Source organism: Onychomys torridus, chromosome 11 (assembly GCF_903995425.1).
Source record: "Onychomys torridus chromosome 11, mOncTor1.1, whole genome shotgun sequence".
NCBI lineage: Eukaryota > Metazoa > Chordata > Mammalia > Rodentia > Cricetidae > Onychomys > Onychomys torridus.
In genome coordinates this window covers 37,107,490-37,127,519 of record NC_050453.1, presented here as the reverse complement: position 1 = coordinate 37,127,519, position 20,030 = coordinate 37,107,490, and the positions used below count along the sequence as shown (strand labels likewise).

Here is a 20,030-nt window from a genome sequence, read left to right as displayed (position 1 = left end):
CAGTAAACTGTGCTGTTTTAAGGGGTGTGCGAGGGAGCACTTGGAAGTAGCTTTCAGTTCCAAATGGTTAAGGGTGAGTTTGGAATCCTTTCTAGGCACTGATGTTCTTTTTTTTTTTTTAATTGAGACAGGGTTTCTCTGTGTAGCCCTGGCTGTCCTGGAACTCAATCTGTAGACCAGGCTGACCTTGAAATCAAAGAGATCTGCAATTAACAAAGAAACTGGTATATCTAACTCAAAGAGAATTTAACCATCACGCACACTACATAATAATGCTGAAATGAGTTTACAAATAGTTGGAAATGGTCAGTAGAATGAGGCAATAAGTAACACCTACTGTCATTATATATTTATATATATAAATTATTATTATAACGAGACTGGGTGTTACTCCATCACCTAGGCTGGCTTCAGACTCTTGAGTCTCCTGCTTCAGCCTGCTAGACAGATGGATTTATAGGCACGTACCGCTGTGATGGACTCTGCATTGCATCCTTATGGGTAAGAAGCAGTGCCATATCCCTAACCCAGACATCCACACTTTGCAGTACTTAAGTCTGAAAGTCTTTTGGGTGCCATCAAGGTACCACAAATAGGTAGTTCCACACGTGTGCCCATGAGCCAGGCTGGAGTGAAAACACAGGCGTGGCTTAGCAGGTACAACACAGTGGTAGAGCGACTGGTTGGCATATGTAAGGCCTCGGGCTCAATCCCCAGCCATAAAAATGGAAAAAAAGAGAAAATTAAGCTTCTTTATACCCAGGGGGTGGTGGTATATTATTCCCATTATTCCCAGAATCAGAAGACCTGGGAAGAGAATGGAGAGCTAGATCCATCCTGCAGTGCTGAGCAATATCCTGTCTCAAAGAGACCAGGAAAGCCACCCTCCTTAAAATATCAAGAAAAGGCCACAAGTAGAGATTCTGAGCATCACCTTGACTTTGTGGTGTTCTCACTGGCAAAGCTCCTCTAGGCGACAGACACTTCAGTGCTTGCAGCTTTGGAACTTTCCAGATCCTGGACTTGCCACACACCTGTGTCCTCTGTCTTGGGCCTTAGCCTTAGGCATGGTTTTCCCCGAGGACGAGAAAGCAGAAAAAGCATGCACTTTGGAGTAAGGCAGTCCTGGCTGTGCAGTCTTCTTCTGCCCACCACAGCTTGGGTGGCCCTGGCTTGACTGCTTAGTCTCTGAGCCTGCACCTCTGCAGCAATGGAGTGGCAGCAGTATGCCTTCCCCATAACGTTCCTCTGAAGTTTAAACAGAGTAAGTGATTGCACATGTCTGACGATGGCTGCAACTTATGACAGGTGTGTGTGTGTGTGTGTGTGTGTGTGTGTGTGTGTGTGTGTGTGTGTGTAGGGGGGTAGGGGCAGGGAGGGACTTTGTTTTCTTGGACTGATTTGAGGTAGCTGAGACCTGGAGAAGCTGCCAGGCAGTGTGGAAGTTAGTTAAGTGTGTAGAGCCTGGTTAAGCAAGTTACCTGGATTTGGGTCTCAGCTGTGTGGTCTTCCTTGGATAATTTACTTCACATGAAGAAACTTGCCTCAGTTTCTTCATCAATAACATAGAGCTAGTAGTGTGTGTTTCTTTGAGCCGTCATGAATACATGAGTTATTACTACCCATAAGGCGTTTAGAATAGTGCCTGAAAAATAGCAACACGATGTGTTGTTAGTTCTTCCTGAGAAATGTGTCCAAGGTGACACAGCTGGTGAGTACAAGAGCTAGGGTTTGAACCCTGGTCTGTCTGACTTCAGGAATTTCTGCTGGTGTATGTTCACCCTCTGGGGATCCTTTCCTGACCTTCAAGATCTAGACTGGCTCTCTCTGGTTTGTGCCTGTGGAGCCTCTCTCCTTCCCTGCCACACGCTGTATCTAGCTCTCGTGAACTCCCAAGTGTGATGTCCAGCTTGTGTTCTTACCGTGTGGCTCATGGTGGGTGCTCATTAAACGGTGGTTTTCATTTGGGAGTTGGAGAAAACTTTCATTGCTCTTTAAACCATCAAACTAGGCATGCGGGGTTTCTCGAACTGTCAACTTCAGAACTTATGGCACGTGGAAGGGCCTGTGAGGTGCTGTCAGTGTTGGGATCAAGGCCAGTGCTTGGGCAGGAGGTGTCCCTGGAGAAGCACTTTGGCTGGAGTCTAGGTTGGTAGGATGTACCCCGCCTAAGACATGATCTGGACCGTTGGAAACCTTGTGTTTTCATTCAGGTCATAGCTGCAGCTGGCAGCGACGAGAAGTGCAAGCTGGCGATGCAGAGGGGTGCACAGTCCAGCGTGAACTACAGCCAGGGCAGCCTGAAGGATGCAGTGAAGAAGCTGGTGGGCAGCGGTGGGGTGAACGTGGCCATTGACATGGTGGGAGGAGATGTCTTCCTAGAGTCTCTCCGCAGGTACGTGCAGTGCTCTGTCCAGAATGGCTAGAGCGGGGGCTCCACAGAACCTTCCTGCATCTCTCACTTCTGCCTTGGCTTCTCCCTGCCTTTGCTGCTCACGTCTCCTGTAGGCATCAGCGTCAACGAGAATAGCCGAGTGGGTGGGTGACAAGGAACAGAAGCAGAGAAAATCAGGAAATGCTTAAATATAGCAAAAACAAAATACCCAACTGGAAAATATTCAAAAAATGACTGCAGGCTCTCCAGTTGGCAATGCCAAAGACTTTAGAAATTATACATGTGTTAAATCCAGCTCCCTGGTCCCCCACTAACTGCTTTAAATATATGGGGGGTGCAGGGTTCTGGGGAGATCGTTGTTCAGACGTTAGATTGCTGTGGCGGCAGTTCCCCATTGCCCAGCTAATTATGCACCAATGCATAGGCTCTTTTGATGGTGCTGGCCCTGCAGCAGCTAGTTGTGTGCTTCCTTGATTTTTCTGATTAACTGTGTGTCACTAGAGGCGTGGTAGGGCTGTTCTATCTTGCTGGTTTCTTTGTGTGTCCACCAGGGCTTCGGCTGTTCTCTAGAGCCTTGCTCCTACCTACCCTCTCCCCTTCGCTCTCCTGCTGGGTTTCTCAAGACAGGATACTTGCTATGCTGTTCTGAAACTCACTCTGTAGCCAAGCCTGGCCTTGAACTCCCGATCCCCTCCCTCCGGAGTGCTGAGATTACAAGCATGCATGAGCCACCAAACCTGGCCTGGTTTCATTTTTCACATCCATGCTTCGTAGTTTATCTTAGTTTGAAGTAGAAAAGCAAGAGCAGAGAGAGCAGCCTGGCCACAGAAGGAATCCAGTTAGCCCTGGAAAGAATCCAGAAGGAATCCCCTGAGCTGGGAAGCAGGCATGTGGACACTGCTAATCACTCAAGGTGCTGGTCCTGTGCTTGGAGAAGAAGCAGGCGGGGTGCAGAGACCAAGTGGACTGCTCCTCTCCTGCCTTCCATCTTGCCTCCTGGACAATTGTGTGTTTTAAAAACAGCTCTGCATTTCCCTTTTGAAGAAGAAAAAACAAACAACAACAACAACAACAACAACAACAAAACAAACAAAACCCAAACAACCATGCACACATCTTCTTTCAAAGACCCATACAAAGTTGCTATTGCTTTTTTCTTTTCTTCTTCTTTTTTTTTTATAATTCATGTGGAATATACTTACTCTATGGTACTTTTCACAATGGGCTACAGAAAAGTTGGGAATTTTTATCGGTTATTCAGAATTCTCTAAAGAAGTACCATGTCTTAAGGAGTCCTGAAGTGTCTTTGTTTGAAGTGACTGCTTATGCCATCATCTGTCATATTGCTGCTACCTAAGTTCAAAATCTTCAAGCCGAGTTGTCCTGAACTACAACCCATGGAGTGACATCTGTTGATAACCAATATCCTTCCACAGTTGAAGAGAGTGCTGTTGGACTTTCTTTGTCCTGCCTGCCAGCTCCCAAATCATGACACAGAGACTTTATTAGTTCTGGAAGCTTGGCCGATAGCTTAGGCTTGTCCCACTAACTCTTATAACTTAAATTAACCCATTTTTATTCATCTATGTGACTTGTGGCATTTACCTGTCCTGTGTGTCTTGCTCTCTCTCATTTTTTTTTTGGGGGGGGCTGGTGACTCCGCCCTTCTTCCCAGCATTCTCTCTGCCCTGAAAAACCTTGCTTAGCTATTGGCCGTTCAGCTTTTTTATTAAATCAGAGTGACTGACTCATATTCACAGAGTCCAAAAAGATTATTACACCAGAAGAGACAGCCTCAATTCTAAAGCACAGTGTCCCAGGGGCGGAGACCTGTGTGGTAGCATGTGATAGAATTTCCTTCCTTACAGAGGTGGGGTACCATTCCATGTGTGTTCATGGATGTTTGTGTTTATCCTTTCATCTGGTGCGGATGTTTGGCTTGTTGCTATCCCTGGGCTATTTGGGAATGATGCTGTTATAGACATGCACAGAGAACTCCCAGTGGTCTGCTTTCGGTTCTCTTAACTATACCAGGAATAGAGTTACTGAGTGTATTTTTAAATTTGTGGAGCAACTTCATACTATTTCTCACAGTAGATTCCCCCCTCCCCCATTTTGAAACAAATCCCACCTATAGGACATGAGGATCTCAATTTTTCCATGTCCTTGATAATATTTTCTTCTTTTATAGTAGCCGTCCTGATGGGTATACATGTTCATTGTGTGTGTGTGTGTGTGTGTGTGTGTGTGTGTGTGTGTGTGTGTGTGTAAATGTTGGAGGCGGTGTGCTTGCCCACGTATGCTTGTGTGGAGGCCAGAGGTTGATGTTGGGTCTCTTCCTCTGATTTTTCGAGACAGGGTCTCCCACTGAACCCCGAGCTTACCGTCTCAGTTAGTCTGGCTGCCTAGGGACCGCCGGTGCTGGGATTCTGGATACACCACCAAGCCTCGATTTTTATGTGACTACTGGGAATCAGAACTCAGGTTCTCATGCTTGTGCTACAAGCACTTCACTGACTGAGCTATCTTCCTAGCCCAGTCCATTCCTTCTTCTCACCTCCCCTTCCTCCTTTCCCTCAGCCTGGCTTGGGAAGGCAGGATTGTGGTGTTGGGATTCGCTGGAGGAAACATCGCATCTCTGCCCAGCAATTTGCTGCTCCTGAAGAACATCTCTGCCATGGGCCTCTACTGGGGTCGCTACCAACACCAGGACTTTGCACTGTTTTCCAAGAGCATGTCCTCAGCCCTGCAGTACTGCCAGCAAGGGCTCATCCACCCACACACCGGCGCTGTGTTCGAACTGGAGAAGGTGAGACAATGTGTAAGGAATGTGGGACAGATAAGGCAGGGAAATAATCTGTGTCAGATCTGGCAACCTTATCTCTGAGTACTATAAACCCTCCTTTTATGGACTGGAAAGGTCAAAATGCTGTCCTGAGTGCTGGGATGTCCATACTAGGTAGTGGCCTGTCATGACCTTCAGTGTGTCCAGATTCTTGCCAGTCTCCTTAGCTGTCCACATAGATGCAGGATTATGCTGAGTTTTGAGGGCTATCACCGTCTATCACTGGTGTCTCAAGTGGAGGAAAGTTACAGTACTTTAGACAATAATTTACATGTGTTGATTTGAACCTTGAACCGTGCAACACAGAGTTCCAAGGAGGAAGCACTTGACCTGACCTTTGGTTTTCAAATATAGATGCCTCAAAGTATAGCTGGATGATCTGAGCCGGGTGCTGTGACCAGAACATGCTGGGCATCAGAAGACTCTAACCAGTGCATCGGTCACTGCAGCAAATTCTGTCAGGTGTTCCCTCTCTGTTTTCATCCCCCACAGTCTCATTAATGGGGCTTAAGCTTCCTCCCCAGCAGAACTGCGTGCATTCATACGCAGCCAGGCTGTGAATGTGAGTCTGCTAGGCATTTCCTGTGATGCCTGCCTTTCTCCCAGGACTTTTTCCCCCCCTTAATTTGTTTTAATGTTTAAAAAAACAACAACCTTGTTTGGTAGCTCTAGTCAGTGATGAAGGCCACGTCCTGTTCAACTGTGGATTAGCAGAGTTTAGGCTCCCAGTGCCCCACTGCATGGATTACCAGCCCCCCCCCCCCCCCCATCTGTGTTTTGTTCTTGTGAGGAGGAGGCACATTCCCTTGAAGCAGTTTGTGTCCTCTTCCTTTTCGGTGTGTGAGTCAAGAAGCTGGCAAACTGTTGGTAGAGGATCTGACTGGCCGTTAGAAAACTGGTTGTATTCAGTTCTAGCTTAGCCTGCTTCCCCTGTAGTACCTGGGAGTCCCCCTGCTTCCTGACCTTCAGTTTCTACTGCAGAGTGGAGGAGAAGGTCATTATCTGTGGCTCTCAGATGATGCTTTAGGAACTGTGGTAGGGATGTGGGTGGGAAGTGGAGACCACAGCTGCTGGCCTCTGGGACCACATTTCTTCAGAAGTCTAAGTAGCTGCATTCTTCCACGTTTCCATTCATACCTTCCGTTTAAGGAAAGGCTTTTGTGGCTTAAAGGCTTGAAAACCACCAGTTTCGGTAACTTCAGGGTCCCTTTCCGGTTGTGACTTTCTGTCACCCAGAAGCTGTACCTGTTGGTAGAGGAAGAGGCCGATCACGCTGTGGGAGGGCAAACAAGTGGTAGGTGAAGGTCTCCTCCCTCCAGAGATGTTTTCGGTGTTGCTGAGGCATGGGGAAAAATCGCTTTAATTGTCCACATTGCCGTTCTTTCCTCCCAAACACGAATTAGCTTTAATTACTGGCTGTCAGCTTCCATTTGCAGTTCTGCCTCCCAGGAAGGGCCCTTTCCTGAGACTGCCTGGATCTGCCCCCTCTGCTGACTTAGGCGCTCTCTAGTGGCCTGCTGATTCTGGCTCCCTAACATCAAGTCCATCCACACACCACACATTTGCTGTTTCTCCTCTTTCTGTGTCTACAACCAGGCAGACAATTTCGAGATGCCAGAGGCTAAGCACTGCGTACATTCATTCATTCATTCATTCATTTAATCTTCCGAGAGACTCTTTGTGGTCTGCCCACTGTTTAATCCCCCTTTACTGGTGAAGAGCTTGGACTTAGGAGCCAAGAAAGCTGCCTGGTGATGTGTTGTGTGAGAGCTGATGTGCAGAGCTGCTCAGACACCAGAGTGTCTCTGCTTATGGACACGTCAGACTATCTCTAAATGAATCGAGAAATGACTTTGCATATACTGTATTCTGTTTTAAAAAAGACAGGGTCTCACTGTGTAGCTCTGGTTGGCCTGGAACTCAAATGTATGACAGGCTGGCTTCAAACTCAGAGAAATCTGCCTGCTTCTGCTTCCCAAGTGCTGGGATTAAAGTGTTGTGGTTCTGGCTACCATAGCCAGAACATGCTGTATTCTATCGTGTGAAGCTTATCCGTCTATCATAGAAATATCTACATGAAATCACCATCTTGTAATTAAAATGATCAGGACTCTGGTATTTACTTAAGCAATGACAATGTTTACATTTTGTTCATTTCAAAATAAGAGTGAATATGTAATTGATTTTAATTGAACTTTGACTTAAACATTAATTATTTGTCAAAGTCTTTTGGGATTAGAAAATAATCCCTGAACTTATAAAATCTATGCAATATCAGAATGATTGGTGCTTTTACAGATTTGACCATGATAGTTCATATTAATATGACAATAAACTTGGCACTGTTGTTCTTTGAGTAGCCTGGAACCTGTGCTTCAGTGGCTCTCCGTTTTTTCATTTTCTTGTAATTACTTGTTCAATGCCCATCTTTGCCACAGAGCACAGACTCTGTGAAGGCAGGGGCTGAGTGCTATCTGTACCTCTCTAGCTACGAATCTGAGGCATTGTCCCTCATGTATCTGTTAAATGACTTAATGAGGTCAGAGCCCCAGAGTTCAGATGCTCACTATGAGTAAATTATACATCTTTTTTTCTCTGTCATCCTTTACAATGGGGCAGTAATACATATCTGCTATGCTGGTTGTGAGAATTAAATCAGATAATGCACACGACAAAAAATAATGAATTTAGTAACTTTCAAATGCATTATTATAAAATGCAGAATTGAGCTTTTCCTGTCCCTACGACGGAAAACTTTTGCATTGACATCTCAGAAGGCAGGATTAGAACTATAGTCTTCAGGTTTTGAATTTAAACGAATGTACCTGCTTACTGTAGGTTGATATCTGTGCTGTGCTGGGTGGATTACATATTGGCCCATGATCTGTTTAGAGAATAGTGTTGCTGAGATATGCAGTCTGTTTTCTTTATGAAGCTAGTTGCACACATCCTGACCTAAAACAGCACTCAAGTCTCACAGGTCTGAAATTGTTCCTTATCTAAAGGTCAGGTGAGGTCACCACATAAATAGAATTTTAATTTTCTTGTATCTGTTGAGACTTGCTTTGTGACTGAGTATGTGGTCAGTTTTAGAGAAAGTTCTGTGAAGTGCTGGGGAGAAGGTATATTCTTTTGTGTTTGGGTAAAACGTTCTGTAGATATCTGTTAGGCCCACTTGATTCACAATGTCTGTTAACTCTATTATTTCTCTGTTTAGTTTTTGTCTGGATGACCTGTTCATTGGTGAGAGTGGGTATTGAAGTCTTCCATTATTGATGTGTGAGGTAGGATGTGTGACTTAAGCTTTAGCAATGTTCCTTTTTTCTTTTTTTTTTCTTTTTTCTTTTCTTTTTTCTTTCTTTTTTTTTTTTGGTTTTTTAAGACAGGGTTTCTCTGTGTAGCTTTGCAGCTTTCCTGGAACTCACTCTGTAGCCCAGGCTGGTCTCAAACTCACAGAGATCTGCCTGCCTCTGCCTCCTGAGTGCTGGGATTAAAGGTGTGTGCCACCACCGCCCGGCATGACTTAAGCTTTCGTAATGTTTCTTTTACAAATGTGAGTGCCATTGTATTTGGAACATAGATGTTAAGAATTGAAATGTCGTTTTGGTGGTATTTCCTTCAATTGGTATGAAGCATCCTTCTCCATCTCATTTGATTAAATTTTGTTTGAAGTCTATTTTGTTAAATATTAGAATAGCTATACCATCTTACTTCTTAGGTCCATTTGCTTGGAAAATCTTTTTCCAACCATTTACTCTGAGCTAATGTCTGTCTTTGATGTTGAGGTGTGTTTCTTGTATGGTGCAGAAGCATGGATCCTGGTTTTGTTTTGTTTTGTTTTTTAAACTGTTCTGTTAGCTTGTGTCTTTTTATTGGGGAATTGAGTCCATTGATATTGAGAGCTGTTAATGACCAATGATTGTTAATTCCTGTCATTTTGTTATTATTATTATTATTATTATTATTATTATTTTTTTGTGTGTGTGTTTCTCTTCTTTGGGTTTTGCTGGTGTGAGTTCACTTCCTTGGACTGGAGGTTTCCTTCTAGTACCTTCTGTAGAGTTGGATTTGTGGATAGATATTGTTTAAATTTGACTTTTTTATGAGATATCTTGTTTTCTTTATCTATGGTGATTGAAATTTTTGCTGGGTACAGTAGTCTGGGCTAGCATCCATGGTCTCTTAGAGTCTATAAGACATCTGTCCAGGGGTTTCTGGCTTTTAGAGTCCCTATTGAGAAGTCAGGTGTAATTCTAATAGGTCACCTTTATATGTTGCTTGGTATTTTCTCTTGCAGCTTTTAAAATTCTTTCTTTGTTCTATATGTTTAGTGTTTTGATTATTATGTGGTTTGGGGATTTTCTTTTCTGGTCCAATCTATTTGGTGTTTTGTATGCTTCTTGTACTTTTATAGGCATATCCTTCTTTGGGTTAGGAAAAATTTCTTCTATGATTTTGTTAAATATATTTTCTGGGTTTTGAGCTGGGATTCTTCTTCTTCTATTCTTATTTTTTTAGGTTTGGTCTTTTCATAGTGTTCTAGATTTCCTGAATATTTTGTGTCAGGAGTTTTTTTTTTAGACTTAACATTTTCTTTGACCCATAAATATGTTTTCTTCTGTTGTATCTTCAAAGCTTGTGATTCTCTATTCTATCTCTTGTATTCTGTTGGTGATGCTTGCATCTGTAGTTACTGTTCACTTACCCAGATTTTCCATTTCCAGAATTCCCTAAGTTTGTGTTTTCTTTATTGCTTCTATTTCAGTTTTCGGATCTTGAATAGTTTTTGTTTGTTTCTTTGTTTGTTTGTTTTGAGACAGGGTAGCTGTCTCTGTGTAGCTTTGGAGCCTGTCCTGGAACTCACTTTGTAGACCAAGCTGGCCTTGAACTCACAGAGATCCACCTGCCTCTGCCTCCTGAGTGCTAGGATTAAAGGCCACTACAGCCCAGCTTCTTGAATAGTTTTGTTTACCTGTTTGCTTGTTTTTTCTTGACTATCTTGGCATTCTTTAAGGGATTTATTGATTTCCTCCAATTTTTTGTTTGCCTTTTCCTTAAGGGATTTTTTTTTTTCATTTCCCTTTAAGGACCGCTATCATCTTCATAATGTTTGTAAGTCATTTTCTTGTGTTTCAGCTGCATTGGAATATTCAGGTCTTGCTGTTGTAGGATATCTGGGCTCTGCTGTTGCCATATTGCCCTGACTGCTATTGATTGCATTCTTATTCTGGGGTTTGGGATGATTATAGGTCGAGTTGCTGATTTCTGAGTTTGTCTTTGTTGGGTGGGTGTTTTGTTCCTTGGCTTCTGTTTCCTCTTTGGTCTTCTAGTCTTTGTGGCCTGGGTTTCTGGCCATCATGACTTCTGATCTAGTAGGGAGTCTCTGTTTAAGTTGGGGGGCTGCTCTCTGGAGGCTAGCTTGGCCTTTGGTGCAGCAGGGGAGTCTCTGTTCTTCTGACTGGTGTGGTCTGCACCTGAGCAGCAGAAGTCCACTGGGGATGGGGACAGGGTCTAGCAGAGGGGTTGGTAATGGAGGTCAGCAGTGGAATGGGTCTTTGGGAATAGAATCTAGGGAGTGAGAGCACATGAATAGAATTAATGACTAGAAATTGTTTGCTTCAAGGTTCCTCTGAACAGGTGGAATAGTTTTTTACAACAAAACTTTAAACACTATAGTAATGATTCCATTGATGGAGACCCATTCTGTGGAGATTCTCATCTGTGGTATGCCCACCTCTAATGCACCACTCTCTCACTGCTACTCCAGACCCGTGGCCACTTGGCTGTTTGTCATGCTTCTCTAGGGGTGCTCTTCCTGTGTGTCTTCAGTCATACAGCTTTGATAGCTATTCCTAGGATGCATCTCACTACTCCACTGACAGTCTCTTGTTCCCTGGAGTGAGGCGGATCTTAGAGCCAAGGCCTCCATGGGACTCCTCAGACTGGAGTGTGCAGCTGTGGAGCAGAGGCTTGAGGTAATGGACTCACAGAAGCCTCTTTTCCCAGGAGCAGCATGAGGGCTGGGTGATGCAGTGAGACATAGAGAGTGTTGGGCAAGCTTTGAGGAATGGAAGCCAGGGGGTAAATTGTTTTATTTTCATCCCACTGACTGTTTTACATGGCTTCTCCAGAGAGGTCCCATATGAACAGGTGCTCTGTGTACCTCAGAAGCTACAACTAGTTGAGGAACTGTAACACACCACTACGCTGTTTCCATTCTCCTTTGTTTTAATTTCCTTTCCCTTTCCCTTTGTTGCCCTGGAATTGCAACCCTCAATGGAAACATTAGAGTGTGTGTGTGTGTGTGTGTGTGTGTGTGTGTGTGTGTGTGTGTGTGTGTTTCAAGGTCTGATCATTTGTTTGTTATCCTTAAAGACTTATTTTTGACTGGACTCAGACTTATAAGTAGAAGTTCTCAGCACGGACAGCCTACGTCTCTTGGCAATCTGTTCCTGGCATTTTTCTTTGGTTTCTTTCATTCTCTTGGCCAGAAGTTTAGCACATTCTGCAGCCTCCTCCTCATTTTTCTTAGTGTGGTGCTTCTTCAGAGTGCTTGTGCTGCAGGACACGTGGAGTAACAGGATGCTAAATCTTGGGGGCTTTGATTCCGGGCTTCTTACCTTCTTTGTTTCGGGGCTTTCTGACAACATGTTGGTGGACATCATCTTCTTTAGAGTGATTAAAAAGGTTTTGCATTCTGCAGGCTCTTTCTGGCACCAACCTCTGAGGCATAGTAGTGTCTTCTGTCCGTCCAGGAATATCCCTCTCTCCCCTTTTTACAATAACCAAGCTGAGAACACTCAGCTTGGCACCTGCGATGAGCCCCTGAACAGACTTGTGCTTCCTTCCTCCAGTTCTCCTTGGTTTGTAACAAGAATGCTCTTCACGCATAGCAGGTACATTCTGCCGGGGGTCAAGACACCCTGCCCTATGGGAAAACCTTGTTTGTCTTTCCCCTTGCTGTTTTGGACACATAACCACCTTCCACTCTTCACCCAGAGCATCAGCAGCTACTTCTGTGGCTGTGTTTCTCATAGGAAGTAGGACATTTGTGTTCATTGTCCATTTCAATGAGTTTCTGATGGAGCCTGGGAAAGAGATGTTCAGCTTCATCTTGACGTGGTTAACTGCCTAGAAGGTGCCACAGAAAAAGAGCGTTTTCTCTCTTTTTTCTAATAGTGTTATTTATTCTTTGAGAATTTCATAAATACATTTTGATTATATTCATCCCCCTTTTCCAGCCACTCCCAGATCTTCCCCCATCCTCACACCCACCCAACATCATATTCATTCATATTCTCTACCCCCTGACCCCTTAAAACCCATCAAGTCCAGTTTGTGTTGGCTGACTAGTCTTGAAAGTGGGGCTTGTCTTGTAGTGCGGTCAATATAGCAGGTGCCACTCCATTGAAGAAAACTGACTTTCCTCTTCCAGTAGCAATAAAATGCCAATAGCTTCTCAGCTAGGGGCGAGACTTCATGGCCACCTTCCTTCCTCCATTCTGAGACTGTGTCTGGCTTAATGCTTGTGCAAGTCTTCTGCAGGCTGCCACCATTTCTGTGAGTTCATATGTGGCGTGCATCCACCCTGTTGTGTCTGGAGAACACTGCTTCCTTGACGTTACCACCTCCAGCTCCTACAGTCTTTCTTCCTGCCCCTCTTCTCCATTGATCTCTGATTTTTTTTTTTTTTTTCATCAGATCTCATTACAGATGGTTGTGAGCCACCATGTAGCTGCTGGGAATTGAACTCAGGCCCTCTGGAAGAGTGCTCTTAACCTCTGAGCCATCTCTCCAGCCCCTAGATCTCTGAGCCTTTAGGGGATGGTGTTGTGATGGAGATGAGTGTCTCTAATTGGGCTTTATTTCTAAGGAATCCAGGCTACGATATGGTATCCCCAGTCTGACCTTGAACTCTTCAGTTGAAGAGACAGACACTCCTGCCACAGTCTCCCTAGCAGCTGGGATTATAGCAGCATGACGCTGTGCCCAGACAGCTCTCTGAGTTTGATGAACGAATGCAGTTATGTAACCGGCCCACCCCAATCAAGATATAGTCTGGTTCCATCATCTTAGAAGGTTTCCTCGTGTCCCTTTGAAATCCAGCCTCCTTTTCTACTCCATAGCCCCTAGCAATCACCAGTCTGTTTTTTTCTCCCTGTAATTTGGGATTTTTCTAGAATATCCTATAAATGGATTTATATAGTCCATAGTCTTTTGATTTTTTTTATTATTTTTGTTGATTTATGTTTTTACTTTCACTTTTAAATTTATTTATGTTTTATGTGTATGGGTGTTTTAACTGCATATAAGTCCGTGTATCACATGCATGTCTGGTGCCCACAGAGGCTAGAAGAAGGTATCAGATCCCTTGTGACTAGAGTTACAGATGGTTGTGGGGTGCCATGGGTGGGTTCTGGGAATCGAACCCATGCCATCTGGAAGAGCAGCCAGTGCTCTTAACTGCTGAGCCATCTCTGTAGGCCCCATAATTTTGGATTCTTTAACTTTGCATATTTCTTTTTCTTTTTTCTTTTGGTTTTTCAAGACAGGGTTTCTCTGTGTAACAGAGTCCTGGCTGTCCTGGAACTTGCTTTGTAGACCAGGCTGGCCTCGAACTCACTGAAATCCACCTGCCTCTGCCTCCCAAGTGCTGGGATTAAAGGCATGTGCCACCACCACCTGACATTTTCTCTTTTTATATGGAAACATTATTATAAGGAGGTTGAGTGGTGTTTCATTGGATGGATAATGGATATAAACAAGCTATGGTAACAGCTTGTTTATTCAGTTGCCAATTAATAGACACATGATTGTTTTCAGGTTTGACTAATATTCATGTTCTTTTTTTTTGTAGAAATATGGCTTTATTTATTTTAGAATTGAGATTTTTAGGATATATGTTAAGTGTACATTTAACATTAAAAAATTATACAGATACTGAATTGGCTTTATTATTTCCCCTCATCTCCTATGGTAATGTCATTAAGCAAGAATTATGTAGGGCCAGAATTTGATTTCAGTTGCTTCTATAGTTTAAAATAATCTTAAAAGGAGCGGCTGTTGATGCCTGTAAGAAAAGGGCAGGCTTGACCACCCCAGAAGCTCTTTACTTTGTCTCTGTTACTCAGAAACAACTCTGCCTCAGTCTCTACATCCCATGAGTTTGAATGAAAGCCACCTTATACCATTCCTGTCAAAGCCCATGGCAAATAGGTTTCCTATGAGCAGGGCATTCTGAACCAGAAACCATGGTAGATATATGGGTTGGAAGGTGAACTGTCTGCTTCAACATTTTGGAATTTTGCTTCTACCTATTTTATAATACTATTTTTAACTTTTAAACCAACTCTTACCTGTTTTCCAGAGTGGCTGAGCCATTTTACATTCCCTACCACTAATGCCTGAGAGTTGGAGTTGTTTTGTATCTGTCGGTACTTAATATTGTCAGTTGTTTAATTATAGACACTTTAGTAGGTGTATAAAGTTACCTGTTTGCGAGTATAACTTATATTCCCCTAATGAGCAGAGACCTTGAGTGTCTTTTCATGAGTGTATATGCTGTCTGCATCTCTGCATCTCCTTTTCCAAGGCAATGCAATGATTAATGTTTTTGTGTGTGTTATACCACGGGACTTGAACCAGGGACTTCTCACATGCTAGGAAAAGCACCCGTCCACTGAGCTGTTCCTCCATCATTGGTTGACTTTTGAAAAAAGATTCAGATCACTTTGTGTCAGAATAAGGACATGATGAATATAATTCCTCAGTGTCATTAACCAAAACATTTCACCTTTTAATAGGAAAGCCCACTCAGTCTCAGGTACATTCACTCGTTTATTCATGGATTTGTTTTATTCATCATTCACTGAGAACTTTCTGTATGACAGTCCATAAATATGTAGGACTTAGTTCTGCCCTTGAGTTTATTTTTCAGTTGGAAAGACCTCAGGAGGGTGCTGATAGGGAAGAGCCAAGTTCTAATGGGAGGCATGAATCAGCATGATATATTTGGGGACTCTAAGTACTCTGATTATTCCTACTTGATGAGCTAATTAAACATTCCAAAAGCAGAACCTTCACCTTAAAACAAAAGTATTATCTTTTGCTCCCTGAAATTCCAGGTTGTGTGTCTCACCAGACACATTTAATTATGGCTTCGTCCCCCTCAAGGCAGAGAACCAATGTTCTGGGTACAGCTTATGTCTGGGCTTCAGTGCTTTGTGGCTCCTTGTCTGTAACAGCCTGGAGGATGCAGGGCAGTGTCCCCAGACCTCTGTGGCAGCTCTCAGAGGATGACTTTGAAGCTTTGTGTTTTGCCCTGCAGGCTCTCACTCAGAATGTTACTGTCCTCACTTTACTTTGGGCCCCAGACTCCACTGACTCCCTGTTTCCCAGGCCTGGGTGGAAACCACCGGGTACAAGCAGACGAGGTTGAGTTACTCTTAGAAACAATTACAATCATAACAGAAGTGGCACCGGGGCCTGGAAAGCTGATGGGACATCTGAAATACAGTCAGATAAATAAGATTAGGCTTTCCACATAGTCTTACCTCTTTAACAAGCCAGGTAGATATGGCATTCATTTTTACAAAGGGTTTATATGCAAAAATGGTTAAAAACAAGACTTGGCACAATGCCACAGCTTCTTTTTTTCTGTTAACATTAATCTGCAGAGGAGTCTTCCTTTCCCTAGGATGCCTGGTGATAAAGCACCACTCTCTTAAATAATATTTATTTTCTCAGCTACTTTCTATTGTGAGGCTATGACAGATCTTGGGGAATGAGCAAGCTCCCACCTGACAGGGAGAGCCATGCAGTGGTGAGTCACCTGGAGATAGCAATGGGGATGAGTGTTCCCAACATCTGTCTTAGACTTCCTCCACCTCCTCCCAGCAAGTCTGTTTGCACCGCGGAAAGGTCTCCTAAGGCGCAAAGCCCAGCAATGCAGATGTTTTTGAAAACAGATTTCACGCTGCACAGAGAGTGGCATGATTGATTGATTTCTCTACTTATTTTTAGCTATTTATTTTCTGTGTGCTTTCTTTGGGAGAATCTCAAATGGAAAGGGATGGTTAACCAGCAATCTCTTTTCAAAGCATGTATTCATTGTTGGACTGTGCAAGGCCAGTCTTCTGCTGTTGTATCTGTATACTTGTTTTCGCCCTTTATTATGCTGTTGACTCTTCATCCCCCACTGTCTGTCCTCACTCTTTCCTTCCTTCCAAGCACACCTCTGCAGCATGCTTCGTGCATTTTTTGTGGGTTTATATTTCCTTGTAAAGCACACGGACATACTTGTGTCTTATCTTTTTTTAATTAATTAAATGTATTCCTTTATTTTTCATCCTGTGGGATGTCATCTTTAAGTTGCATAATTGGTGGTGTGATCTGGAGTGGTCCTGATCTGGAGCGCTTCTTACCTTCAGGCACCTTGCATTCTGAAGACCGGGTGCTGCTGTTTTTCTTATTCCATTGCTTCCCAGAACTGGGCAGAGGGACGTGGCATGCACCCACCACGATTTGCAAATATACTCATAATACACCTGGAGGTTGATTTCGTGACACCGCAATAAGTTATGATAATAAACAGCCTCATAGGTCTACACTTAGGGACCTGTGTAGCTGTGTTTGGGGGACTGTTATGCTAGGAGCAGAACTGTTGGGTTATGGTAATATACATACTCATTCTGATTGCTAGTCACTCTGTAGAATGACCCAACAAGGTTTTTGTCTCTACCAGCAATGTGTGAGAGTTCCTGTTTATCTGTCAATTTTTTTTTTTTGCTATGTAGCAGTGTCTATCTTTCTGATATTTATCCTAATAAGGCATAAAGAATGATCTTATTATTTTAGTGGTGGTGCATGCCTTTAATCCCAGCACTCAGGAGGCAGAGCCGGGTGGCTCTCTATGAGTTCGAGGCCAGCCTGGTCTACAGAGCAAGATACAGGACAGGCACCAAAACTACACAGAGAAACTTCATCTTGAAAAAAACTAAAAAAAAAAAGAAAAAAAGAAAAAAAAGAAAAAAAAGAGAAAAAAGTATTATCTTATTATTTTAATGTGAATTTCCTGACTTGAATGAATTTAAGCATCTCTGTGTATTTGCTGACTGGCTGGGCTAGGAATGTAACTCAGTGATGTTTTTGCCTAACACATACAATGAAGGCCCCATTCACACCTCAGCTCTGTGTTCCCCACAGAAGAAACACTTTACAAACACACATGCAAACCCCCACTTTCTCTCGGTATTTAGAAGGTACTCTGGTTCTTTGAATTGTATTTTGTCCTTTTTGAGTTTTCTGTTTGGGGCCCTATCCCTCTCTTTTTAATGCATACAGTTCTTGGTGTGACCTGTGCTTCTCAACTTCGATACGTTGTAAGTCACCTAGTGTATTAGTTATCATTATGTTGTGATAAAGCACCATGACCAAAAGGCACTTGTGTTAGGGCACTAGATCTCATTACGGATGGTTGTGAGCCACCAAGAGGTTGCTGGGAATTGAATTCAGGACCTCTGGAAGAGCAGCCAGTGTTCTTAACAGCAGAGCCATCTCTCCAGCCCCTCTATAGGCTATTTTTTAAGCAGGTTTAAGTATATGGAAAAATTCAATAGGAAGTATAGAGTTCTCATACTCCCTTTCCCACAGTCAGAAGTTCCTGCTCTTACTCAGCACCTTGCACTGGTGTGGTGTGTTTGTTACAACCCATGAGCCAACACCTGCACATGAAGAGTGTTAATCACGGTGGGGAGTGCACATTAAGTCTTACTCTCTGTGTGGTACAGCTCTGTGGGTTTTGCTAAATGTTTGATTATTATGTAACCACTATTACATAGCCTACAGAATAGCTTCCCTAAACAATCCTCCTGGCGCCACATGGTCATACTCAGCCCCTTATGCCATATCTCTGGCAGCCACTCTCTTTCTGGTAGTTTGGTAATTTTGGCCTTTTCAGAATGTTATATGGTCGGCATCATCTTCAGACTCTTTGTGTTTCATTAGCAGAATTCACTTAAGTTTCTTCCATGACTTTATGTGGCTTGATAGTTTATTTTTATCTATTTTCTTTTTTTCCTATTTGAGACAGGATCTTTTTTTAATCTCTCTATATTGCCCTGGTTGTCTTGGAACTCACTCCATAGATCAGCCTGGCCTTGAACTCAGAGATTCCCCTGCCTCTGTTTCCCGAGTGCTGAGATTAAAGATGTGCACCACCACACCTGACTTTGTTCATTTTTTTCTTGTCACCAAATGATACTTCAGTGCACGAATGTACCAGTTTGCTCATCCAACAGCCTACTGAAGGCACTTGCTCTTAGGTTTTCCCAGTGAACGAGGTTGTTATGAATGTTCATGTGTGTGTTTTCATCCTGACACAGTTTTCAGTTTATGTGAGTGAAGACTCAGGAATGCTGGGTTGAATGGCAAGCGCATATTTAGGTTGTGGGAAACTGCCACACCACCTTCCACAGTGTCTGTTCCACCTTGTGTGCCCACCCGGAGCGAGTGAGGGGTCGCTGCTCTGCTTTCTCACTGCTGTTGGTGTGAGCATCGTCGCTCTTAGCTGTCCTAATGGTGTGTCTCATTATCGTTTTTTATCTCTGTCTACTGAGAGTCCTCTTGTGTGCTCATTTAATACCTGGGTGCTTCTTTGGTAAGATGTCTGTTTAGATCTTCAGCTCAGTTTTTAGTTGGGTGTTTCCTTCTTACTGAGTAATAAGCATTCTTTCTCTCTACTATATCTCTGTCTTCTGTCTGTCTGTCTGTCCATCCATCATCTATCAATCATTTTGTTAGGTACGTGTTTCACAATGATTTTCTCCAAGACTATATATGCCTTGTCTTTTTATGCATTTAACAATGTATTCTTTAGAGAAGACATTTTTAATAAATTTATTTTATTTTATTTTATTTTATTTATTTTTATTAATGTTACATACCAACCACAGTTCCCCCTCCCTTCTCTCCTCTTATTTCCTCCACCCACCTCCTTTCTAAATTCCCCATCCACTCTTCAGAAAGGGTCAACAAAGCATGTCATATCAAGTTGAGGCAGGACGAAGCTCCTCCCACTGCATCAAGACTGAGCAAGGCATCCCACCTTAGGAAATAGGTTCCAAAATGGCAGCTCATGCACCAGGGACAGGTCTTGGTCCCACTGCTAGGGGCCCTACACACAGACCAAGCTACACAACTGTCACCCACATGCAGAGAGCCTAGGTTAGTCCCATGCAGGCTCCTTAGCCATTGGTCTAGAGTCCATGAGCTCCCACAAGCTCAGGTCAGCTGTCTCTGTGGGTTTCCCTGTCATGATCTTGCCCCCCCCCCCACCTTTCTTATATAACACCTCCTTCCTCTCTTCATTTTTAACTTTCTTTTTTTGTGTATGTGCATATGTGTATATATATATATATATATATATATATATATGTTGGTGCATGTACATGTATGTTCATGTATGTGGAGATAAGAAGTGGATGCCAGGTGACTTCTTGTATCACTTTCTACCTTGGCTTTTGAGATAGAGTCTTTCATTGAACCTGGAGCTCACTGATGTGGCCAGACTGACTGCCAGTGAGCTCCGGGGATCTTCCTGTCTCTGCCTCCCTAATTGGGGTCATGGGAACACATGAGATTCCTTAAGTGGGTTCAGGAGGTCTAATTCAGGTTCACATGCTTTATGGACTGAACTGTCTCCTTAGTCCCAAATATTTTAACTGACAATTATTATTATCACGTGTGTGGGTACATGTATCACAGTGCACACGTGGAGATCAGAGGACAACT

General features: G+C 43.3%; 1 protein-coding gene across 3 annotated transcripts in view; it reads left to right on the top strand.

Annotated features, from left to right (window-relative positions):
- Nucleotides 1-20,030, top strand: part of LOC118593457 (quinone oxidoreductase-like protein 2) — a 45,641-nt gene that overhangs the window by 9,279 nt on the left and 16,332 nt on the right. For all 3 annotated transcript variants that reach the window (XM_036202940.1, XM_036202942.1, XM_036202941.1), the window contains exons 8-9: nucleotides 2,214-2,395; nucleotides 4,976-5,204. In XM_036202940.1, coding sequence (XP_036058833.1) covers nucleotides 2,214-2,395; nucleotides 4,976-5,204 — 411 coding nt within the window. The remainder of the gene's footprint in view (nucleotides 1-2,213; nucleotides 2,396-4,975; nucleotides 5,205-20,030) is intronic.